Source organism: Pteropus alecto, unplaced genomic scaffold (genome assembly GCF_000325575.1).
Source record: "Pteropus alecto unplaced genomic scaffold, ASM32557v1 scaffold8, whole genome shotgun sequence".
In the NCBI taxonomy this organism is placed as follows: Eukaryota; Metazoa; Chordata; class Mammalia; order Chiroptera; family Pteropodidae; genus Pteropus; species Pteropus alecto.
Window position 1 is genome coordinate 15,501,804 of NW_006494609.1, and position 25,081 is coordinate 15,526,884.

At 36.2% G+C, this 25,081-nt stretch overlaps 1 protein-coding gene across 3 annotated transcripts in view; it reads right to left on the minus strand.

Moving 5' to 3' along the window:
• Positions 1-3,224: 3,224 nt before the first annotated feature.
• The window catches only part of ATXN3 (ataxin 3), a 32,038-nt gene continuing 10,181 nt past the window's right edge, over positions 3,225-25,081 (minus strand). For 2 of the 3 annotated variants that reach the window (XM_015599687.2, XM_006925534.3), the window contains 6 exons: positions 23,448-23,535; positions 18,694-18,826; positions 18,197-18,363; positions 16,819-16,915; positions 11,530-11,642; positions 3,225-7,407 (listed from right to left, as the gene is read on the minus strand). In XM_015599687.2, the coding sequence (XP_015455173.1) occupies positions 7,313-7,407; positions 11,530-11,642; positions 16,819-16,915; positions 18,197-18,363; positions 18,694-18,826; positions 23,448-23,535 (693 nt within the window). In that variant the 3' untranslated portion in view covers positions 3,225-7,312. Of the gene's footprint in view, positions 7,408-11,529; positions 11,643-13,140; positions 13,214-16,818; positions 16,916-18,196; positions 18,364-18,693; positions 18,827-23,447; positions 23,536-25,081 lie in introns of all 3 variants that reach the window. The other variant, XM_025042108.1, reaches the window with a different exon arrangement.

Here is a 25,081-nt window from a genome sequence, read left to right on the forward strand (position 1 = left end):
TGTTTAAACTCTGCCTTCCTTAATATACGAAGAGCTTTATTCATGAAGCCTATTTAACTCATGAATTAACACAGACCACCTTTCCCCCAAACAACTCTTTAGAGGACATCATGGCAACTTACCATAGAAAAATTGCTGTTCTAATGTAAAGTCTCCTACGGCGTTGGTGGCACTTGCTGTGCAAATTCTGACCCTTCCCAGTCCTGTTACACAAATTAGTGCGTGCATACACCAGTGTCCCGCCTTGTTTGCTTTCCTCTCTAAAGGAAGAAAAGCTACATGACTCACAAACTATTGCTGCAGTGGTACTAGGACACACATACCTGGCCAGGGAGGACACTGCATTTTGTGCTTTCATAAATAGGATAGGTCTGCAGGTCTCTTAAGCACAGCACTAAATATTCTGGTATTTTTCTCTTTTATTCACTACCCGAGATTGCATTCTGGTACCAAGGATTGCACTATCTGAGAATGGAACTTTTGGAAATGCCTCTAGTAGTTGGAATCTGATGGCACCAGACAATAGCAGCTCTCCCTGAAATCCGAATGAATTTAAAAGAAAATTTGCATCTCGTTCTGAAAGTGTTTACTAAACATTTTCCATGTGTTCATTTGAAAGGCATCATTGCCCAGGAGTTAGATGTACACACTCCTAGGTCTGACAGCCTGGGTCTTTCACTTAGCTGTATGACCTTGGGTAGGCTACTTAACCTCTCTTTGCATCAGTTTCTCATTTGTAGAATGGGGAACGTTAATAAAAGTGTCATTCTACAGTCCGCTTGGAACCTAGTACCTCTTTGGCACTCCAAGGATTAGATGTTATTGGTCTTGGTATTTTTTCATTGCATTTTCTAACAGGTTATTGCCGATATACAAAAAAAAAAAAAGCAAAAACCTATTGAGTTTTTGTGTATTATGGATCTGATTGACTTACTGACCGCCCTTATTAGTTTAGTAGTGTTTCAGTTAATTTACTTGGGTTGTCTAGGCATACAGTCATTTCAGCAAATAATAATTTGGCATTTTTTCCCAATATTTACACATTATTCTCTGTAATAACATGTCTACAGTCATGAAGTTTCACTTAAAGGTAATTGGAGTGATAGGGCTAAGCACCTTTGGGAAAGCTGGACTCAAAAACAGAGAGGTTGAAGGCCAAGTGAACAGCTAAGATGTTATTGCACATGATTGTACATGAGATGATGTCCTGGAGTAAAAGTGGCTGAGAAAGACAAAAGGGGTGTAACTAGGAGAGCTCTAGATATTATTTGCTATAGTTCGTGTGGATTAACAAAATATGATACTAAGGTTTCAAAACTGAACCGTAGTTGTCTGATAGTGAAAATAATTGCATAGATTTAACAGGAAGAAAACAAAAATGCACAAGTGGGTAGTTGGGAGCCTTGACTAAAATTCTCACCTGAGATAGGTTAAACAATATCTTTAGTGTTAAACATTAGCCAGTTTTTTGGGGGTTGCTTAAGGTGGGCACTGGCATGCTCTTTGGTGGAAGATGTAGTTAATGAGCCTTTTAAAAGATTTTTTTTAAAGGCTTAGTAATATTCTAGAAAGTGGAGCCACAGTGCTCGGTGTAATAAAATATAAATACAATCTATATTTATCTTTATAAAACCTCATGATTAAGATTTTGCCTACATCCTAATTTTATCTTTTGTTCACTACCACCTAGCCTCTTCGGACTTCTCTGTTCCTCGGAAACAAGCCACCAACTCCCATGTCAGAGCCATGCTTGCTGTTTCCTCAGGCAGGTATCATGGCACCATACCTTTGCATGACTGCCTCATCACTTTTCAGATGTTTGTCACCTCTGCGGAGACCTTTCTTGAACCCAAACTGAAGCAGCCCTCTCTCCCGGTCACATTCCATCACATTATCCTGTTTTATTGTCTATCTCACAGAACAAGCATAGCTCTTACCATGTTATGAAGTCATGTTCATTAATTTAAATGTTTCCTCTACCTAACAGCCAACTAGAATGCAAACCCCATGAGAGTAGACTATCTTATTCATGACTGTTTCCAGGCTCTCAGAACCATGCCTGGCACATGGTAGGTGCTCAAATTGTTTTGTTGAGTGACCGAGTGGATGACATAGGAATTGTTTTTCTCTAGCAGCCCAGAAGACAAAGGGTGGCTGGGGTTCCCGACATAAGAACTGGAACAGTCTTGGAGAGAACAGGATGCAACAAATGGTGGTAGTCCAGCTGAGAGTCCTTATAGCAGGGGATAACCAATTAACCTAGGGACAAGGATCTTGAAAGGCGAAGAAAAAGAGGCAAGTGAGGAGTGTGACAGAATGCCTGGAGGTGGGAGAGGGCCTGGTTTATCTAAAGTCTTGTAAGGAGGTGTTAGGACCACATTGTATAAAGGAGAAACGTCAAGAGTACAGACTGAAGAGGTCACCTGGATGCAAATTACTGACAAAAATGAACCTATAAAATTACTTGCAAAATGAGCATTTGATGGCACAGGTACAAAATTGGTTAAAAGCGTCCTAAAATATGCAATCTTCAGGGTAAGGACAAACCCCCAAATTCCCTTTTATAAAAGATAAAGTTTTTAACATGTCAAATGGGTGTTCAAATCAACTTGTTTCCTAAGGCCCACAGATGACTGTTGAGATCATTCGGTGGTATCCAAATTCAATGAATTGGGCCTTCTAAGCACCATGCTATGAAGTGCCCCACCCTAATTAAAGCTAAAATGGATATACAACCCTTGTTATAAAATTTGAGAGTTCTATATGCATCAGTCAGCCCAGGTGGATTCCAATTATTAGTCAGATTCTGATGTCCAGAGTTGGATAAAATGAGGAAACACCAAGCACTCTTAAAAATTGTTACTAATGTGGTCCGGCCCTCAAGGTTAAAAAATACTTGAGCCAACATTTAAAAATTAATTTCAAATAAAAATGTGGGATACTTAGCTTCCCTTAGACAAGATCAGATCAAGTAATGGCCCTTTGGCAAACATTCGCTGGCACACAGCATCACTGGGTTCTCTGACCTGCTTTACTCATCATCACAGTCCATAAAACAATGCTTCTCCAACTTCACTCTGCACGTGAAAACCCTAGGGATCCTCTTAAAAACGCAGCTTCTCATTATGGTCTGAAACTGCATTTCTGAAGATGCTTCTGGTTCTCCAACCAAACTCTGAATGGCGAGGCTATGAATTAATACTAAACACAAATAAAAACAAAAATAAAAAAGCAAACATTATCTTTATTTAATAATCTTTTATACTTAAAATACAACTCATCAAACATCCACATTAACAACAGAATCCTCAGTGTTCAACAGTGCTTTGGAAGCCCGGCTTTTCTACAGACCAGACAGGAAGGCCTGTGTGTATAAAAACAGCACAACTCAGAGGGGCACACACAGAAGGGCTGCAGAGTCGAGTCCTGAGCAAACAGCGCTGTCACAGTGCACTTGTGTCATGGCCAAAAGACAATGCTTTTCATTTCAGATGGTTTTTGTACTTGAATTTCAAATAGTTTATACAGAACAGTAATTTTTAAAAAGTTTTTCCTAATAGTCCAGTGTTGTAGAAATTAGATGATCAAATTCAAATGTATGTTTCCCTCTTCCCAAAAAAAAAAAAGCACTAAAAAAATTCCTGGAAAAGTTCACCTTTGAACTATGCAAGAGACAACTGAAGTGCTTCCTAAATTGATCAGGAATTTCTACATATATTTCACTATTGCTTTCCTCTCCTTGTCTATGAGTCCACAGTCTTAAAATATTTATCGATAGCACTATTATTAAACATGCCAATTGCTGTAAACTTAGAAGTGATGTTACTACAGCATTAATTCTTAAAATGCCAGACCATTCTGGAAAAAAAAATAGCAAAGGTTTTCTTCAAATTAAAAAATCAAAATTCAAGAATTAACTAACCATGTTAATAATTTTCATTCGAGAAAGCAAAACGGAACAAAAATATTTTTGTTATGTGTAAGACTTCAAAAAGCAATACAAGCTAGTTCTTTAGCAAAAGATGATGGTTTTAAAGGAATGAAGGAAAGTTTTTATTTGAAAATATGAAAAACTGTTTACACTGCTGAGGATTAGTTGATCCGATCTAGATTGTCTTAATTAAGATCACATTTATAACATCTCCATACTCATCAGGGCCTAGATACAACAATTTACTTTGAAAGTAGTGGCCACAGGCCTCTCCAACTGCAGATCAAGTTCTTAATAGGAAGTCATCGATATTAATTATTGAATCCTCTTACGAATTTAAAACTTCAAGATTTACTTTTCAACTGAAGGTATGTCAATTATTATCATATTTGGCTTATGCACTGAATCAATCTTTTTAATTTGCATAGGTCCAATGGGCCAATGTTAAGATATTTAGTAAATCTTGGCACCAGTCCAATACTATTTTAAAATAGTATCAAATACGCAGACATTAAAAATATGATTTAGGCTCTGACTGTAATAAAATTTACTTTATTCAACTTAATATTAAATAAAACAATGTGGACTACTTGTAGTTTTGCCTATAATGGTTATCAACTAGTTTTGAGCTTTTTTCCTCATTAACTTTGGCATAAATAAAGTCTTAAGAAAAATCAAGTTTTAAAGAAAAAAAAGCACCTTCTTAAATATTCCGTGAATTGTAAGTTTTTTGGCCAAGATCTTAGTTTACCTACAGCAACCTCTTAAAGCAATTTACAGTACTGAAATATTTTTAAGATAATTACTGTAAAAAATGTATATTGATGGTTTTAGAGCAGAGGTTAAGTACTCTGAATTTTAAAACATAAATTACTTATTAAATCCAAGACATCTCAAAATATGAAAGTGGCATTTCCAAAGCCTGTTTAAACTTCTAACACTAGCATCACCACTGTGTGTTTTATCTTGGTAATACAAACTATACATTAGAAAAATGATACCAATAGTTTAAATATTAAACATTAAAGTGTTCCCAATTGGTAAAACAGAATGGAAATCTTTATACAAATAAAGTTGTTAGCAGACAGTTATTGTGAATTTCATTGTTCCTGACTTTCCTGCAGGAGGTTTACAGTAAACAGCAGTTCCTGATGTGTGAACTGTAGCTTTGTATGACTGTTAAATTTTCTGATACTGTACCTATGAGCATTGGGATCTTTTCATACTGGCCAACTGTTGGAATCTAAATGTTCAGTTAAATTTAGGCCAATCCAAACAGGATGGCAGTTTACTAATGCTTCTGGATCTGTCTGCCAAATATAACAATTTCACAACAAACTAAATTTCACATTCAAATATATCCAGTGTGTGCTCAGCTCTGCTTTTTAAAAAATCTCTAATAAGTGAAGGTCAACATGCCATATTTCCTTAAGGGCTTTAACAAGGGTGTGTAATATAAAAACTTTATAAACTCTAAGATTAAAACTTATGCATATTCATTTTCTCATTTTTATATTAGAGAGCTTAACAATTCAAGTATATGAAAAGTTTAATGTAATCTTTCAATGGGAAAAGATAAAGGCCAAATACTCATGGAAAATATGACTAGCATATTTTGGTTTGTAATTCTTTAGGGAAATGTACTAAACTCTAACATCCCTAGCAGTTGTCAAGTTTTATAATTCTGAAACATTTTCAATTGTTATAAGAAAACTAATTTTATGTGAGGGAAACTTCAGAAGACTTCATTTGGCACAAAATAACAACTAAAAAAATCTGTCTCTATCCAAGAGAAAACTATATCATAATCATAAATAAAAGGCATTTTCTCATCTCTTTTCACTTAGCAATAAATCCTAGATCAAAAAAATTTCCCTGATAAAAATGTGTGCAGCCACACACCAGTATGACAACATACCATACTTTAATTTTTTAAGTCGTTAGCTGAAATTTCTTCTTAAATTTTAACTTATGAACAATTCAACATTCAAAAGGGCTTCAGAAGGGGGTGGAGAATGAGGGATGGAAAGTAGATAACAGAACCTAAAACACCTATTTCAGAGCAACATGGTTAATTTTCACCAAAATCATACCACTGTATTGACCTAGCCAGAAACTCTGTGCATCCCAATTAAAGAATGTTTATCAAAACTAAAGACTTTCTTATTTACAGACCCATTAAGTACTGTGTGACTTCTATGACTCTTAAGCTATTTAAACATGATGCAAGTATTAAATCACAGTATAAATTTAAATATATTTTTGTTAGTAAATTATTTTCATGTTCCAGATGATCACCTCTGGCAAGCTATACCTACGAGAAGATGTACAGCAGAAACAGACCACCTACATTCTATGACTCGGCTGCAAATAGAACAGACAGCTCCAGTCACAAGAAAAATAAAACTGCTACTAAAATTGAAGGCCAAATTTGTCTATCATACATTCATGGTGGGTATTATGTGTTGTCTTATAACAGAAGGAAACTGGCTTGCATACTATGCTTCTCCTGTTTTTCTCAATTGGAAAAGAAAGGAAGTGACAAGGTGCTGGAAGGAGGGTTACAATGCTGCGAAGTTCTGACATAACTGAGAGGACATTCATTAAGCGTTTGGGAAAGCACGTGCTCACACATTTAAAAAATGTTCATTTATTCTTAACTATTTGTGCAGAGCTGATTTCAGAGTTTAGGAATGCACCAGAATCATGAAATAATGATCCCATCGTGGGGGACTTAAAAAGCAAAACCTCAAGAAAGATTATTACCTTTTAAAAGAGTTGTAGAAAAATAATTCAATCTAAGTGGCAGAGAAATTGTGATCAGAGACAATAACACAAGAAAACTCCCCAGAAGCACAATAACAGATGGAGAGAAACAGCTCATCCTTCTGGAACCGTTACTATTATCAATATAGAGAAGAGACGCTTAACCTAAAAGGTTAATTTGGTTAATGAAAAATAGAAACAACTATTAGATGATGAAAGTGAGCCAAGTTACCTACACAGAAGGGAGAAAAACAAAACAAAATGTATGGAAAAAGCAAGAGCTAATTAGTTGGTCTGCAAAAAGATCCAAGAAAAATGCCCTAATTTCAGCCATGTTAGATATTGCACACTCAAAAATGAAAAAAGAACATTTAGAAAACTATTTTAAATTTTTTAATTGCTGAATGCCTCTTTGGCTAGTATTTGGAGGATCATTATTTAGTCCTACACCTGACATGTTTCCACTTTCTCATCTTTTTGTTTGCAAACCACCTAAAAGTCTTACTTCCTCTGTGAACATTGTTCTCTTTGACACATTATCAAAATGGACCCTATGCTGTAATCACACAGGATAATGTTGGAAAGCATAAATATCTAAGTGATTTGTAAAAGGTATTATTTTTTTCCTTCCATTTTGAAATTATTTCTAACGGTTTCTAAAGACATGGTCACAGCTGCCTGAAGCATGTCTTCTTCACTCATAGCATCACCTGTTGGGACAGAAAACACACATATTCTTAGAAATTTCTGGAAAATTCTTAGTCATCAAAAGGTAAGCTCTTAGAAAATGTATTTCTACTTGACTACTATAGTTTCTTTTTGATTTTTAAAACTTACACATAGTAAAATTTACTCATTTACAGTTTTGTAAGTTTTGACAAATGCATAGCATTGAATAACCACCATCACCACCCAGATAAAGAACTGTTCCACTGTCCCCCAAAATTCCCTTATGCTGCCCCTTTGTGGTCAATCCCTAAACCCTAATCCTAGGCAAGCACTACTGTGTTCTCTGCCCTATAGTTTCCCTTTTCCTGCATGTCAGCATAAACGGAATGATACAGTATGTATGTGGCTTTTTGAGTGTGTCTTCTTTCACTTAGCATAACGCATTTATTTTCAAAACAAATGCACTATGCTAAGTGAAAGATGATTTAACTTGGTTGTGTATATCAGCAAGTCGTCACTTTAAAAAATTGTTTTGAAATAAGTATATATTCACAAAGTTGTAAAGATAGTTCAGACAGGACCTGTGTACTCTTATGCTCAATTTCACCTAATCTTACATAACCACAGCTCAAAGCAAAACCTGGATATGGACACTGGCACAATGTTGTGTGTAGTTCTAGGGTATTTTATCACATGTAGATTTGTGTAACCACCCCCACTACCACGACAGAACTGTTACAGAACCATCGAGATCCCCCTCCTGCTATCTCTTTATAGTCACACCCACTTCTCTCAACCCCACCTTCCCTAACTGCAGGAGACCACCAAGTTGTTCTCCATCTCTAAATATCTGTCATTTTTAGAATGTTACACAAATAGAATCACATGGTATGAGAACTGCTGATGCTGTTTTTCTTTTTTCTTTTTTTGAACTCAGCATAATGCCCTTGAGATTCATCGAAGTTGCTGCGTGTATCAACAGTTGGTTTCTTTTTAATCCTGAGTAGTATTCCATGGCATGGATGTACTAGTTTATTTAACCATTCAACTCCTGTAGGACATTTCAGTTGTTTCCAGTTTTTGGTTATGACATATAAAGCTGCTATGAACATTCACGTACAGGTTTTTGCATGGATGGAAGTTTTCATTTCTCTGAGATAAATGCCCAGGAGTATAAATGCTAGGTTGTGTGGTCAGTGTATGTTCAGTTTTTAAAGAAATTGCCAAATTATTTTCCAGAGTGGCTGTATCAGTTCAATTGAAAAATTTCAATTTGTAGAAACCTGACCTCCCTTCACATCCTTTTACTCTCTCCCATTTATAATTGCCTTAAATATTTCTTATATATAAACTAAAAACCAAATCAATGTTATAATTTTTGCTTCAACCATCAAACATAATTTAGAAAACTCAAAAGGAGAGTAAAGTCTATTGTGTTCACCATGTTTTGATTCTTTCTGTTGTTCTTTTTTCCTTCCTGATGTCTCAAGATTACTTCATTAATCACTGCTGTTTAGAGAACTTCCTTAAGCCATTCTTTGAGAGTCGGCCTGGTATGGCAAATTCTCTAATTTTCCTCTTCATTCCTGAAGGAAATACTCACTAGATATAGAATTCTGGGTTGAGAATTCCTTTCTTTCAGTACTTGAAAAATGTTGTGCCATTTCCTTCTCACCTCCATGATTTCAGATGCGAAATCTGCTGTCATGCAAACTGCTGTAAGGTGTTTCTAGCTGGTTTCAGGGGGGTCTTGTTTTCAGAAGTTAGACTATGGTCTTGGTATGGATTTCTTTGGGTTTATCCTGTTTGAGGTCCACTAAACCTCTTGAATCTGTAGGTTTATATCTTTTCCCAAATTTGGAGAATTTTTAGCCATTATCTCTTCGAACACTTTTTTAACCCCATCCTCTTTCTCATCTCCTTCCTGGACTCCCATGGCACAGATGTTAGATCTTTTATTACACTCCCACAGGTCTCGAAGGCGCTCCTAATTTTTTCCAGTCCAATTCTCCCTTTTGCTCAGACTGAGTAATTTCTGTTGTCCTGCCTTCAGGATCACAAATTCTTTCCTGTCTTCCCTTTACCTTTTAGATCTACCCACTGAATTTTAGAATTTCAATTATTGTTATTTTTCAGTTCTACAATTTCCATTTGGTTCTTCTTTATATCTTGTTTCTTCTCTAAGGTTTTCTGTTTTCATTTGTTTCAAGCATATTCGTAATTGCTCATTGTAGCATTTTTATGATGGCTGCTTTAACAATCCTTGTCAGATAATTCTAACATTAGTGGTATCTTGGTGATGATGTCTGTTGTCTTTTGTTATTCGAGTTGAAATTTTCCTGGGTCTTGGTATGACAGGTGATTTTCAATTGAATCCTGGACATTTTGGGAATTCTAAGACTATGAATCTTTCTTTATCTTCTCCGACACAGCATCAGTGTGGGAAATGGGTGTTGCCTTGCTGCTGCCAGATAGGGAGAGTGTGTGTGATCACTACTGCTCAACACACGTGGGAGTTCTGGCTTCCCACTGTCCTCCACTGATACCCGCCTGACTGGAAGGCGAGGGATGCCTGGTTACTGTTTCTCACCTACACTGTGGGGGTGGCCTAACTGTTGCCTCAAATTAGTGACAATCCTGAATCTCCCCTAGGCCTCTTATGACACAACCCAGGCAGGAGGCCTGGGTGCAAGTCCAGGCTCCCTACGACCACTGACACCACGGAATAGGGGGACTCACTGTCTCTTGGAAAGAATGAATCCCAGCCCCATTTCGCTTTCTCTGACACCACCCTGGCCAGGTAGGGATACAAGTCTAGGCTCCCACTTGGCCTTTGCTTACAGGGTGAGGTGGCAGTAGGGTCAGTTTATTTACCTAGTCCAGTTTGGCTGGACTAGTTTTATCTAAAAGTTTTTGTCTTGCTAGATGGTCCCTTCTGACTACATAAAGCAACTATTCTTTGGAGCTTTTTTCTTGGTGTGCCCCTGTGGCTTCTCAACAGATGAGGTAAAAGGAAATCCCAGGCGACTCACCATTATGTCATTTTTCTGGTCTTGAGCTTCCTAGCCAGTCTCTCTCCTCTGAAGCTTTCAGATTCTTATGTTTGTTTTATATAGATATCCAAGGTTGTTAGCTGTACTTAGCAAGAGTAGGAAAACATACCAGTTCGCTCCTTTTTATTGCTAACACGGTCCACTATTTGGATGCACCACAGTTGGTGCATCGATTCACTAATTGAAGGACAATAGTTAGGCAGTTTCCAGTTTAGGGTAATTATGAATAAAACTGTTATAAACATACACACACAAGCTTTTGTGTGACCCTCACTTTTCTTTCCTCTTGGTTACATATCTAAGAGTGGACCTACTGGATCACATGGTTCAGCATACATCAAGTTTATAAGCAAATACTAGCCTGTTTTCCGAGGTGCTGAGCCCTTCTATATTTTCCCTAATAACATATGAGAGTCTCAGTTGCTCTGATCGTTGCCAGCATTTGATATTATCAATTTTATTTTCTTCTTAAGCCATTTTCACAGATGTGTAATCTCACTGTAGTTTTAATTTGCATTTAGCTAATGAGTAGTGATCCTAATGAATAGTGATGGTGAACATCATTTATTTGTCATTTTACTTGTCATCTATCATATTTTATTTGGTGAAGTGTCTATTCAAATCCTTTGTCCATTTTTTTGAGTTGTTTTCTTATTTCAGTTTTGACAAATCTTTACATATTCTGCTTAGAAGTCCTTTGTCACATACAATTTCTTTTTCACTCAACTTCTAACACCAATAATTGGTCAAAGTTTAAGACTTATTAAACCAAGGCCTGATGTGAACTCTGGACTTCCTTTTGATATTTAGACTACACTCATGTGTTTTTAGTTTTCCAGGTGGTAAAATGTATTTATTTTCCACCTACTAATATTCATGATCCCTGAGGAACTTTTATAGAATGTATTACTGTGAAGTTGCAAGTATTATTTATAATATTAAAACGAAACATTAATTGAGTGCTCTAGTCTGCCTACTCCTTAATCCAAAGAAATTTAGTAGATTACAAATTCGTTCAAGAGTTTCGATACCTATTAAAGCCGAAATCGCAGAGCCTATATGTCAAACAAAGTGTGCAGATAACAACTGTGATAATGGTCAGAGGCGTACCTAGGTCACCGTCAAGTGCTCCTGAACTAGTGGTCGGCCTTTCACATGGGTGTGACAGCTGTCCTGGTGGATCCTCCTCCTGCTGCTGCTGCTGCTGCTGCTGCTGCTGCTGCCTGAAACAGAAAAAGAGAATGTACATTAAAAAAACAAAACCTCTAAGAATAAACATGCTATGAGAAATACTATTCATGTGGATAATGAATGGTTCCACAAAACAAAAGAATCACTGGCATGAACACCAGAAAAGAATGCAAGAGCAATCCATCTGATATATATTAGTTAAAAGTATCCCACTTCTGATCCTAGGAAACCTAGATACAAAATTTGAATTTATCAAGGAAATTAACAAGCAGGTATTTTCACCACAAATTAATACATCGTATAAAAGGATTCACTGGTAGCTATTTCTGTGCAAATGTGTTGGTTTACAGATCCTTAATATTGTGAGAAGTCACTGAAAATAAGCACCTTTAAGGAGATAAAGCATCTGAAACAACCAAGTGAGTTAACACAATCTTTCCATGGCTGGCTCCTTCCTGTCATTCGGATCTGAGCTTAAATATCTCCTCAGAGATACCTTTCCTGTCCATCCTAAAGCAGTCCCCTGGCATTGTCACTATCTCATCACTTTGTCTTAATTTTCAGCATAAACTTATCACCATCTGGTATCTTCTGTGTCCCTCTTTAGAGTATAAGCTAACAAGAGTACACACCTTATCTTCGTTCCCCCCGGTGCATAAAACTGCCTGTCATATACACAGTAGGCATTCACCAAATATTTTGTGAATGAAAGAAATGAAAACTACTTAACATGCATTATCAAGTATCAGTAATACCTATTGCATTAAAATACATTCTCTCCATGTTTTTTTAAACTGGAAAAACGATGTCATAAATAACCATATTTTAAAACATTTAAACATGATGGTTATGATACGATGTGTAGGAGAGTGTCCTTGTACTTAGAAAATATACACTGAAGTATTGAGAGTTAATGAGAACTCATGTCTGCAAGTGATTCTCTAATGGTTTAGAAATGTCGACAATTGGGGAACTGCGTGAAGTATCACAGGAGCTCTGAGAACTATTTCTGCATTTGTGTAAATTAAAATGATTTCACATATACATATATATGCTGAAAATTAAAAAGTTAAAAACAGCTCCCAATCTGAGTGAGAAACCATAGCTTTCGAAAAATGCATAAAAGGATTTTTAAAGAAACTAGAATTTTAAAATTACCAGGAAAACTGTTAATAGAATAGCATATTTTTTCCTGGGGTCTCTCTTAATCTTGTGTTCTAAATATGAGCAACAATGAAAAAAATGCAACCAGTGGGAAATCGCACTTTCTCCCGCTGGCCTTTGAGCCAGCATACCGACGTTCACACAGGTTTATGATTCTCTGCTGTGCACGGTTAATGTACACGTGGGCAGTATGCTCCCACTAGCATACCCCAATTCTGGAATGCGGCACGAGAAAGACAGGCTGGGAGTTATGGCGCATTGGATATCTCTCCATGCCTCTTCCCCTTCCAGTCAAGAAAACCTCAGAATGCATGGGAGTGAGTGATAGATGAGACAGTGACTTCAGAGAGGTAACTTTTACTCTACCTTAAATTCATGAAAAGCGAGAAATGAATTGCCAATCTTGAATCCATTTTGACATCTTTCAAATGTGATGACACTATAAGATAGAACACGTTCGAAGAGCACTCAGCATCCATTCCCACTGTGCCCTCTACTGTGCCTTCAGAGTCACAGAGGCCGGAAAGCTAAAAACCACATGTCTTAAATTGTTTTATAGCTAGGATTCTGGCAACCAATTAAGCACTCTCATGAGATTTAAAAGGCAGAAACGAGGCACAGCCACCGTGCTGCTGCTTTCATTGTTCTCTGCTAGCAAGTAAAGCCATGGAGGTGTCAGTCCCCGAATTCCGCCTCATGACTTCATTGTCCCATTTCTTCATGTCTAGTCAACGGTGGTGGCAGCTTCCAGATCCTGGGATCGCAGCTATATAGCACTGTGTTCTTAAACTTGATATCCTCATTCCCAATCATCTCAACTGGGGCGGTGGTCACAGCTCTTCAAACAAGCTGGGATTCTAGAGGCCTGGCCTATTACAGCCTCTTCTAAGATTGTGTAAGGCCTTAATTTCCATATTAAATACTTTACTGATTAAAAGACCTCTAATAATTTGTTTCTTAACCTGATAAACTATGTCATGCCACTGAGGTGATGGCTCAAGTATTAGGCAATCAAAAAAATCATAGCAAATAAATAAATAAATTAAATAAATAAATAGATAGATAGATAGACAGATAGATAAATAAGAAAGAAAGAATCATAGCAATCCATGACCATGAAAACAGCGTTTGTTTCTCTCCTTGATGGGATACACTTTTTGTGACAGAAAAAAAGAATCTGCATCATTTCAGAGTTACACCTGGAGAAGACATTAATGCTGCTAAACATATATCTGCGGCACACTTTACAGTTTACAAAATAGTTTGACACACTCTTTTGATGCTCATAACATGTGACTAAAGGCAGGTTTTACAGCAACATAGCTGATAGAGCATGGTTTTGCCTGAGGTTTTATGACAGGTAAAATGGATTTAGACACTACTACTGGGAAAAAAAAAATCATGGCTATGAAAATATTTAACAACTTTTACTCACAACCTATGAATCTGTAACAGGTAGATTTTTAACAGTATTTTTCTGCTTTATGCATGAATACTGTGGTGACTACAGTAAATATGATGCTTCAAATACTCTACAGGAAAAAAAATACCCTATCAATTTGAATGAGTGACAAGTTAGCAGCAGGGTCAGTCTGGAGAGGGCCAGAAGCAGAGTTAGCTTGGTAATGTCAGAGCCAAGTTGCCAAATGTGGAAGCTAGAGAGACAAGGACCCATCTAGGCTAAGTAATCAGGAATTCTAATGAAAGGCAAATATTAGTTTCTCAGCCCCTTTATTGAGGCCTACAAGATTTTGAATGCTAGCCAATGTTAAAAAGAAACACCAAGTCAGCTCTTAACTCTTCTCAGCAACACATAACTCTTTAATATTCTCTAGTTCTTAAGTTCCCACCATATTTTTAAGGTCAAACCAGAAGACAGAGGATGAAAAGTTGAAGCTGGAAACCGTCACTTGAGTACCTTCTTCCCCATTCAACTACCCTCCAACCGGGAAGGAGCCAAACCGATGCACAAACATTTTAGAAGAGTGCAAAGTTGACTTAAACATCTGCATTAGTTATCACTGGCACTGTGCTTATTATAACTTAGTCATTACGCAATGTTACTGCATTATTCTTTTTACTATAAAAAGTTTAAAGATGTTTTCCTTTTCTTAGATATATTTGTGCATTTTTAGTTTCTCTGTAAAGAAACAAGGTCTGAAAAAAACATGGTAGAAGCATCACTTGGGAATTGTTCCGAATGTAGTTTAGAAATCTGTACCAAGGGCTTAAAAATGTTCATGTCTTTTAACCCAATAATTTGATATCCTCGGAATAATTAGAAGAAATGATGAGAAGTTTGAAGCATAGCGTCGATACAAGGATTTCTTGTACTATTAATTATAATAGCAAAGATCAAAACATTCAGACATAAATTATGAAGCACACATTCATTTTATGAAATATCAGGTAGCCTATTTACAAAGAATACTTACTATCATAGGAAAATGGGTACAGCTAATATACACTTGTGTCTTTGTGAATAGGTAGTCAAAATACTAACATCAGTTACTAAAGGACAGTAAAATCCTTTAATTTTGATATGTCTTAAAACAAATTTTCTAGGATATTAGTTTTTATCTAATCAAGTAGTTTCATTTTTAACACTATTCGATATTACAGAATTAGCAATAATAATTATCACATGATAATTAACATTATTATGTAACAATAGCATTTGGCTATGTTAAAAAAAAAAAGCCCTTATATCTTAGAGACACATACTGACATAAATATGGATGAAATGATATACTGATTTAGATATATTATAAAATAAACCCAGTGGGGCATGGAGGAGTGAAGAGCATGGGAGATGGGGGCATAAAAAACAAGACTGGCCATGTGCTAATGTCTGTTACATCTGGGCAATATGTAAACAGGGGTTCGCTATGCTGGTTTCTCTACTCTCGTAAAAATTTGAAATTTATCACAATTAAAAAATAAGTTAATTTTAAAAATTTAAAGGAAGTGAAAAGCACTAATAAGCACTATTTTGAAATTTTATATATAATTAAACCCATTAATCTATCACTGAATAAAGACTAGAAATATCTCACATTAAGATGTCAGATGATCAGAACTTTCCTTCATATACTTCTGAGTTGTGACTTAAGGGAAAAAACAGAAAACAAGGTAAATATTATCTTCATTATACCATCAAATGTACACTGCTCCAATATTTTAAATATTGCTAAAATGCTGCCAATTATGACTGTAAATTGCTTCTCAGTTGAAGAGATGTTGAAATGTGAGAATATGTGCATCTCAGAACTGATGAAATACAGTAAATTATGGGCCAGATTCAGGCACTGGCCTTTTAGTTTGTGATCTTGAGATCTGAATACCTATTACAGATCTTATAATCTTTAAGGTGAATTTTTAGCATTAAAAAAAGAGAAAGGGGGGAAGACTTGTGAATAATAGTCACTGGAAAGGATGGCATTTTATGGGCTGAGATTTCTATTTTGAGATCACTTTTAAAACTGGGCACAAAGTTAGGTTTTAGGAGCTGATGACTCAGATTTATGGTCTAGCCTTATACCTCTAATGCTGACAGGCCTGTAGTACCCCCTAACGTGGCAATAAACAGAGCAATTAACCACCACCTGTATTTGTAAGTGTGCTTCCCTACCAAAAAATGCTGTTTTTCCTACTGACAGAAGAACTTCATAGGATTAGGTAACCTATAAGCGCATTCAAAAGATCACTAAACTGTTCTTGCCTTGACCCAATTCCATTTTTCTATTTTCCTTTTGATTTTGACTGAAATTTTACAGCATTTCCTTCATCCTGTTTCATGTAAATTTAATTAGCGGTGGGACAAAGTTTTCCTAAAACTACATTTTGTTTATCTGTAAATTTCAAAAAAACAAAAACAAAAACAAAAACATTCCAATGTTCAAAGGATTAGGCAGTAACCAGTCTTTTAAAAAAAAAAAAAAGAGAGAGAGAATAGTTTAATCCAAAGCTGTAAGTTCACAAATAGACAAAATAGCCAAAGTAAATATTGAATATGCAATTTTAATTTTGTACCAACTACTTTACTTTTCAAAGTAGGCTTCCCTTCTCTTCCGTAGCTCTTCTGAAGTAAGATGTGTACCTGATGTCTGTGGAATATCTTGAGATATATTTCTGGAACTACCTGAAAACAAAAGAAAACACAACAAAAACAATCATTTTATTTACCGGTTAAAGCAACATATGTTTATACTTATGTGAACAAGCTTTTAAAAAGTTTTCTTTTTAAAAACATTCTGCTACTATTCTGTAAATGTAAGAAAAGCTCTGAAAACCTCAGGGAAAATCTGAATAAGGCAGTTCAAATGTAACCTGGGTCCACTAGAACCAAGCTGTGACCCACTGCGGTTATCAGATGTGAGGATTTACGCCCAGCACCAACTGGGTAGAAGAGCCACTAACAGCGCTCTCGTGTGCTCTAACTCATTAGAAGCAACTTAAAGCACGTGATCGTAAAACGACCCATCTCTGTGTTCTATCCTCAAACACTTGGGTCCTACAACAACTTAAGTGTGCTTCCATGGTCTCACTTGATAATTGCACCAACCAGAGGTTCTGCACAAATTGTGAAATGAAGTGGTAAGAAGAGCGAATCACACAAAAATATTTAAAATCATAAAAGCTGGTGTTTGTCCATTATTGGGCTGATCCAGCAGGGGTCTACTAATTGACAATTGGACTGCACGCCATATGGAGAACTCAGAGGAATGGGACATTCAGGATAAAACAGAAGGTAAAAAGCATAATCTTGTTATTAATGAAACCTCAACTTTATTTTGATATTTAAGGAATTCAGTGAATAATTTTATTAGGAAATAGAAGGCAAAATCACATAAATTGGATAAAAACAAAACTACAAAAGAAACGCCTTACACTTTTATGGAAGCCACTCTGAGCTATATCCCAAACACTGCCCTGCACCCGGGTCCCCTATGGGGTATGTCTCACTCTCCCCTTCTGATGGGCTTATATCACAATGACAGCAGCCCATCAGCGGGCTTAAGCTGTAAGCTGCACAGCCACTTACATTAGATTTTTGTAAAATCAATTTACAGTCTTTGTCCAGGCCTCCCTTTGTGTCCAATAGCATACACTTGTGCAACAGCTGGTCTGAATAAGCTCCCCCCACCACTTCTGCTCACAAAGGTTAACTTCAGTTTATTGCTGCACTAGTGCAGTATTAAAACCATACGAATAACCAGAAATAAAAATATAACTAGTCCTAATATAACATAGGTTGTAAAAAGTTATTTATATTTCAAGAAAACTAAAAAAAAGAGCTGACTGCACATAGCTATTGCTTCTGCAGTTACCATCAAAGAACAGTTCATTACCACCAGAGGAACCAAGAATTATCTGACTCAATTCTTCAACAATGAAAAAAACCATGTCAGAATGTCTATACCTTGCATACTGAGCTGAATAGCCCTGCGGAGATCTGCTTCTTCATCTTCCATGTCAATTTGTTGGCGACTTAGTGCCAGAGCACGCTGCAAATCCTCCTCATCTTCGTCTAACATTCCTGACCCATCATTTCCCTCTAAGACTCGCTCCAGATCGGTTTTCTGGACTCTGAAGAATGAAAGCACTGATAATAACTGCAGACCAGTCTTATATTTTTGATATAAAGATATTTATAAACCAAAGATTTTACATAAGTCAAAACTTATACATTTTCTTGCAGATAAAGTCTAATAATATTAAGATTGTATTGTGATGTGACTCTAAGTTAATATATTGAAGTAATCCAAATGATTGATTCGAGTTTGAACCAACAAACTTCACTAAAATATAAAGGTCTAAAAAAAAATCATCAACAATAAAGGGATCACACATTCAATATTAGCAAGAAAATTAAATTCTTGTAATGAAATATATTCTATACTGCAGGCATAATTTTACCTCTGTTCTTTTAGTTGTGCTAATTCTTCCCCAATAAGTTTTGGTCGATGCATCTGCTGGACCCTGATCATCTGCAGGAGTTGGTCAGCTTCACAGTCTGGCAGCTCACCCTTAACAACAAATATAGAATAACCTAAAAAAAAGGCAAAAATAAACTAAAACAGCTAGTAAGAGATTCATAATTGATTAAAAATGATAGCGGACAGAGAGGCAGCACGGAATCCAGTAATGAAAAGAATACAAACTGAGGAGTCAGAAAGACCTGAGTTCATATAATGATTTGTATCCTTACTGGCAGGGTGATCTATGACAAATTACTTTTAAGTCTTTGAGTCTGACTCTCTTCACTTACGAAGTGGGACCATCTCATAGAGAGACGAGGAGAAATTAAGAGTGTCTGTAATGGGCCCTCCTAAAACAGTGCCTGACCACGTGGGATGCTCACTAAATGGTGACAGGCAGGAAAAGGAGTGGGTAAGATCAAGGGATCTGGAATTGCAGTTTGTGTTTTAATCCCGGCTCCTCCTTTTCCTAGCTGCATGGTCACTGGTAAAGCACGTTACCCATCTATGTATTGATTTCTTCAGTTGTTAAACAAACGATACCTTCCCTCATGGGGCTGTTGTGAGGACACAATCAGATAATGTATATAATAACGTGTAATATGGGTAAAATGAGTCATCTGGAAAAATAGATGCCCCCCTCACCCTGAGCTCCACCCTCCAACTGAAACAAGGCTGGTCTGAGAAGCCAATACCCAACATCTAGTCAAGGTATTAAAAGTGTACCTTATCTTTTAAAAGAAATACAGTGATTCTGTGTAATTTTTATAAATATGATTCTAGAAAGCCAGGGTTTCCCCAGCTGGTTACTCCACACAAAAACTGAATAACGGTGGGCTACATCAAAGTCATTCTAATCAATTTACATTTTTCTACCATAAAATTTTCTTAAACTTTGGCATTTATTACTGGATATCCTTGTGAGTGCTGACAGATAATGCAATAAATAATAAAAAATAAAAACAGACAATGAAACAAACAAGGATCGAAAGGAGTATTAGTGAAAAAACTCAAAACAGTAATAATAAGTAACGAGTTAATAAACTTAAGTTTTTTGGTTTTACAAGGACAAGTGTGTTCGGAGTTCAGATGGTTTAACATGTGTTGAGCCAGTAAGTCGTTTTTAGATCCTAGAATAAACGTCAGCTCACCACGGCATCCCATGAAGAGCATCACGAATAGCAGAAACTCTGTCTTATTCAGGTGATACTGTAATGATCTCAGGTTTTATTAAAGACTAGATTTCACCCTAAGTATCCTGGGATGCCAGTGAAGGGTGAGGGTGTGCCATAAACTGCATTATATTTTTTAAAAAGCACTCTGGGCTTATCAATATGATAAATGAGAACCAGAGTGCAAGAAGAGTGATCCTTACTGAAATGGAAAACCTGAGGGATAGCACGGAAGGGAAGGAAAAAAAAAATTGTAGTCTTTTATATTCTTTCAAAATGTTCAGTTTGAAATATTTTCTGGACTTCCAAGTGGAGATGTCAAAGTTACGAGTTTGGTGTTCAAGGTAGATATCTAGGCAGAAGATGAAAGTTTGGGAATTATTGGCATATAGATCTTATTTAGAGATTTTAAAATAATGAGACAGCACATAGTCAAGAAGCTGTCCAAGGACTGAACTCTGGGTCACTTCAATAGTTAGAGATTGGAAAGAGGGAGATCCACAAAAGGAAGCTGAATGAAGCAGCCAACGAAATATGAGGAAAATAAGAGAATTGTGGACTGGAAGCCAAGTGTAGATGGTATTTCAAGAAGGGAAGATATAGTTAGGAATCAAGGTTTTAGGGATAAAAGAGATGGAAGTATATAAAATCAAAGAAATTACAATACTATAATCTTATATGTCAACTGGAAAGAACTACATGATGACCAGCCCATTAGCGATAAGCATACCAGTGCCCAGACTGTGATCTCTAAAGGCCATTACTAAAAGGGCAGGAAATATATATATGATAAGCCTGAAAATTCTGGTTATATGAGAAAGAAAGGCTTTAAAAAGCTACATTGGTCATTTTGAATTTGGGAGTCAAGTTCGAAAGTTTCCCACTGGTCCAAGACGGGACAATTAGGGTATCAACACCAATGTTATAATGGACTGAAACACATGAACTATGTTTTAATGGATTAGTTTAGAATGACACTACAGAAAAAATAACAAACAACTAATTGGTTGCCTTTGGAAGAAAGACGCTATGAAACGAATTCATTTAAAAAACTGGCAGAAGTAAAGAAATATTTATCCTGCTTTGACTATATGACTATACTTCAGGATAATCAAATAATTGATATGGGAAAATTTATTTTTATAGAAGTCTTTCAGCTAATAAATGAAGGAATAATGAGAATCCAATATCACCATTTTGCAATCCTAAATAAAATAATGTACTAGGCATTGATGTTCCACAGCTACTCAGATCACAAAAAGAGAGACAACCAGACATCAAGTGCCACACCACTTGTAAAGAAAGAGTCTTCTGTCCCCTCAAATCAACCTGAATCTGATCAAGCCTCTTGATCTAAAGACTAGGCTACTGGGAATCCAGGACTGAGAGAGAAACACAGGGAGGTAATCGGCAAGATCTAGAAGGTGGGAAACAGAACAAATGACCCATTTTCTTCTAAAAAGTAAATCAAAGAAAAAATATAGACGAGATGAAACCTACTGCTATTTTTAAGAGATATTCCAATCCAAATTCAATCAACAAATTTTATTTCAACCTGGATTAAAATGTGAAAAACATAAAGAGACAACCAAGAAGAGTGGGGATCTGAATACTGACTATTTGATATTATGAAAGTAGTCATTAACTTTTTTAGGTGTGATTATAGTATAGTATTTTTTAAAGAATCCTTGCTTTTAAAATTTTTAATTTAAAAAGTTTACAGAGAAAATGATAAGATGTCTAGTATTTGCTCAAAATAAACAGGAGATGTGGGTAGGATAAAGATAAAACAAGATTGGTCATGAGATATTGAAGCTGGGTGCAGGATACATGAGGGTTCATTATCTTATTTTCTATACTTTATATTCGTTTGAAATGTTCAATAAGTTTTATTTTGTACTGTTTAAAGGAGGGTATAATCAACTATACTCTTAAATAAGATGAGGTCAAATGAAAAACTGAGAATTGAATACTGGCATTGGCAAGTGCAGAGGTCATTGGCGACACTGAGAAGAGGGTTTTTCAGTGACATGTTGTGACAGTGTAAACTATTCATGAGTTCATGAATAGGGGATAACACACCGGAGATAATTCTAAGGAGAAAATAAAAATGGGAGGCAGCTGGAGTTTCCTGGATAGAGAAGCTTTTCCTTTTTGATCAATGGAGATAAAGAGCTTATTTCTCTGCTCGAGGGAATAACACAGGAGAGAGGGGGGAAACTGATCATGCAGGAGTGGAGAGACAAAAGCAGGAGCAAAGATCTTGAGTAGGTGGGAGGAGCTGGGAAGCGGCCCCACTGTGGAGAGGTTGGTCTTGGTTAGGAGGAGGGGACGATTCATCCATCTTAATAGACTCAAAGCCCACACAGAGATATAGGCAAGTGGACAGATTTTCTGGTAGAAAGATGAGAAAGTTCCCTTTCAATTGCTTCTGTTTCCTCAGTAGAATATAAAGGAAGGCCATAAGCTAGGAGTCAGGGAGGGAGAAGGGAGTGGTTAGAAGTTTGAATAGACGAGCTGTGAAATAACCATCATAGAGAGTAAGTGAACTTACTGAAAAATCACAGTAGGAATGGCAAGTAGCACTAAAGGCTCATTTGAAATTTGTAATCATAAATTTAAAGCAAAATCAATCATCACATTTTATGTTTTCTTTAGTCATGTTCAGCTGCTCTGGTATAAGAATGGACAAGATCAAGATTGGCTTTAACTAGGTTTGGAATTTTATCATGAAATTATGATGGAGGGAGAGAAGAAGAAAGAAGTTGAATGGAGTGATTATGATGGATTATAGAAAATAAGTAGGGGAAGGAAGGAAGGATGACTGTAAGGGGAGTGTTTGGGCCTTGTGGTAGGGTTTAAATAATTGTCTGAATGGAAAAAAAAAGAGAGAAAATGTGGTACAAAGATAGGAAACGATAGTCAAAGAATATGATGATTGCAGTTGCAGGTGGCAAAATTATTGGGAACAAGGCAAGAGTGAAAAAAATGATCTTTGAAAGTAAGAAGTATTGGATTGAATTGATTTTTGATATAGAAATCACTAAGAATGCTGAAAGGAGTTGAAGCAGAAAGAAGACAGTGAGTCAGATCCTAAAATCTTCAATGGAAAGGGGGAGGATCACAGATAACTGCAAAAGAGCAGAGGGTAGAGTTCAAACTAGTGGGGTGTATTTCAAAGGAGGTGAAGCTTTTAGGGAAGAACAGTGGCTTAGAAGAGGCAAAGAGGAGCAAGAATACCTGGTCTTCCCCCCGGCCCTGTGGCATGTGGGGTGTGGAAGAAAAAAGAGCCATTACTTAGAGGAGCTGCAAAGGAAGCAGCATCCTTGGGGGAGGGCCAAGTGTCAGTGAGAACTCTGAACAGTATCAGTCAAATCATAACCTCAAGTTCAACATGTAAAACAAAGATTATTTCACTGCCACTGCCATAAAAACAGTATTGTTACACTCACATCTAATGAGCTAGTTTTCTTTAGCTACTTTGAAAGACAACATTATAAAATTTTCCATCTTTATTTACCTTCCTGTTGTAATTGAGCCAAGAAAAGTGCAAGGTATGTGTCTGATATTAATTCTGGACCCGTCAAGAGAGAATTCAAGTTGAACCACTGGAAAAAAAAAAATTGCCAAAATTTAAGTTAGTGTACATTATAATTAATAAAGAAATTTCACATGTTAAGAATAGATATAACCCATCTAAACTCAGTATGACTGCCTAAACATTGGAAGCACGTCAAACCAAGATTTTTTTTAAAGTAATTAAATAGTGTGATTTAAAAAAATAAATTTACTGTAAGCCGTAAACTTTAAATACCCCCCCTCAAAAAAACAGAAACTGATAGTATTTTAAGTATCAGTTTGATAGCCATAATTCAATTCTTTTCCAAAGCATGTCTAACAAAAGCATAATCTAATCACATTATATTGGTGTGGAAGAAAAATGACAACTACACGTTTTCCCGCTACTGATAATTTTGGTCAAAGATTTCAACTGTGAGAAAAAAATCTGTAATCACCAACTCATTTCAAAAAGATCACTAATCCACATCACGTGTCATTAACACCATTTAGTCACTATTTCATAGGAGTCCTAATTTAACTCACGAGACACAAAAAGTTTCAAGAGTTACTGTCAGCATCATGACCAACTACTTTTCCTGAATTTTGACATACATTACGATACTTTTTTCCATCATCTTTTTCATTAAACAGGGACCTCATACAATTTTAAACAAAAATATAAATTAGAGCCAAAGATAATAAGCTAAAATTTGACATATCCTGTATCTGTCAAAGATAAAGTAATTTAAAATGCAGAAATTCAATTTTGAAGAACTAAAATTTTAAAAACCTTTCAAAATAGACATGTTTAGATGCAAATCAATTTAAAGAACTTCTGTAATCTAAGCCCTCAGATCTTAAAAAATCCAGTGATTATACAAAAAAAAGTAAAGAATTCTGGATCATAACTTTCAGAGATATAAATAAAACCCAGAGGTTAAATAATCTTAGCATTGTCCAGCCTGGCTTTTCCCTAGAGCTGATTTCCAGCTGGATCACCTCTACTGCACCCCGACTCCTCTCTGCGTGCTCTGAGCCCCTGAGGGGGGACCTGAAGAAGTAATTACTTACAACAAAGCTGCTTCCAGGTGGCTGACTTAAAAGATAACAGCAAGGTCTTTTGTTTTTGAATTCTCTTTTACTGATTTAATTCAATGCACTATTTCCTGACCTCATTTTTTCTTTTGTATTATTTTACTTTTTAAAACAGCTTTATTGAGATGTCACTGACACACAATAATTTGCACACATTTAAAGTGCACAACCTGCAAAGTATTAACATACGCATACACTCCCGAAAGCATCACCACAACCTAGAGTGAACATACTCATCACTCCTGTGGCCTTGGCATCCTCTTTCACTCTCCCTCGACCTCCTCATCCCCAGGCAACCACTGATTGATTTGCTTTCTGACACAACAGATAAGTTTGCATTTTCTAGACTTTCATATAAATGGAACCATACTGTAGGTAGTATTTTGTGTCTACCTTCTTTCACTCAGCATAACTATTTGGAGATTCACCTACGCTGTTGCATGTATCAATAGTTAATTCCTTTTTATTGTATTAGCTCACTTTCAATAACACTCTTTT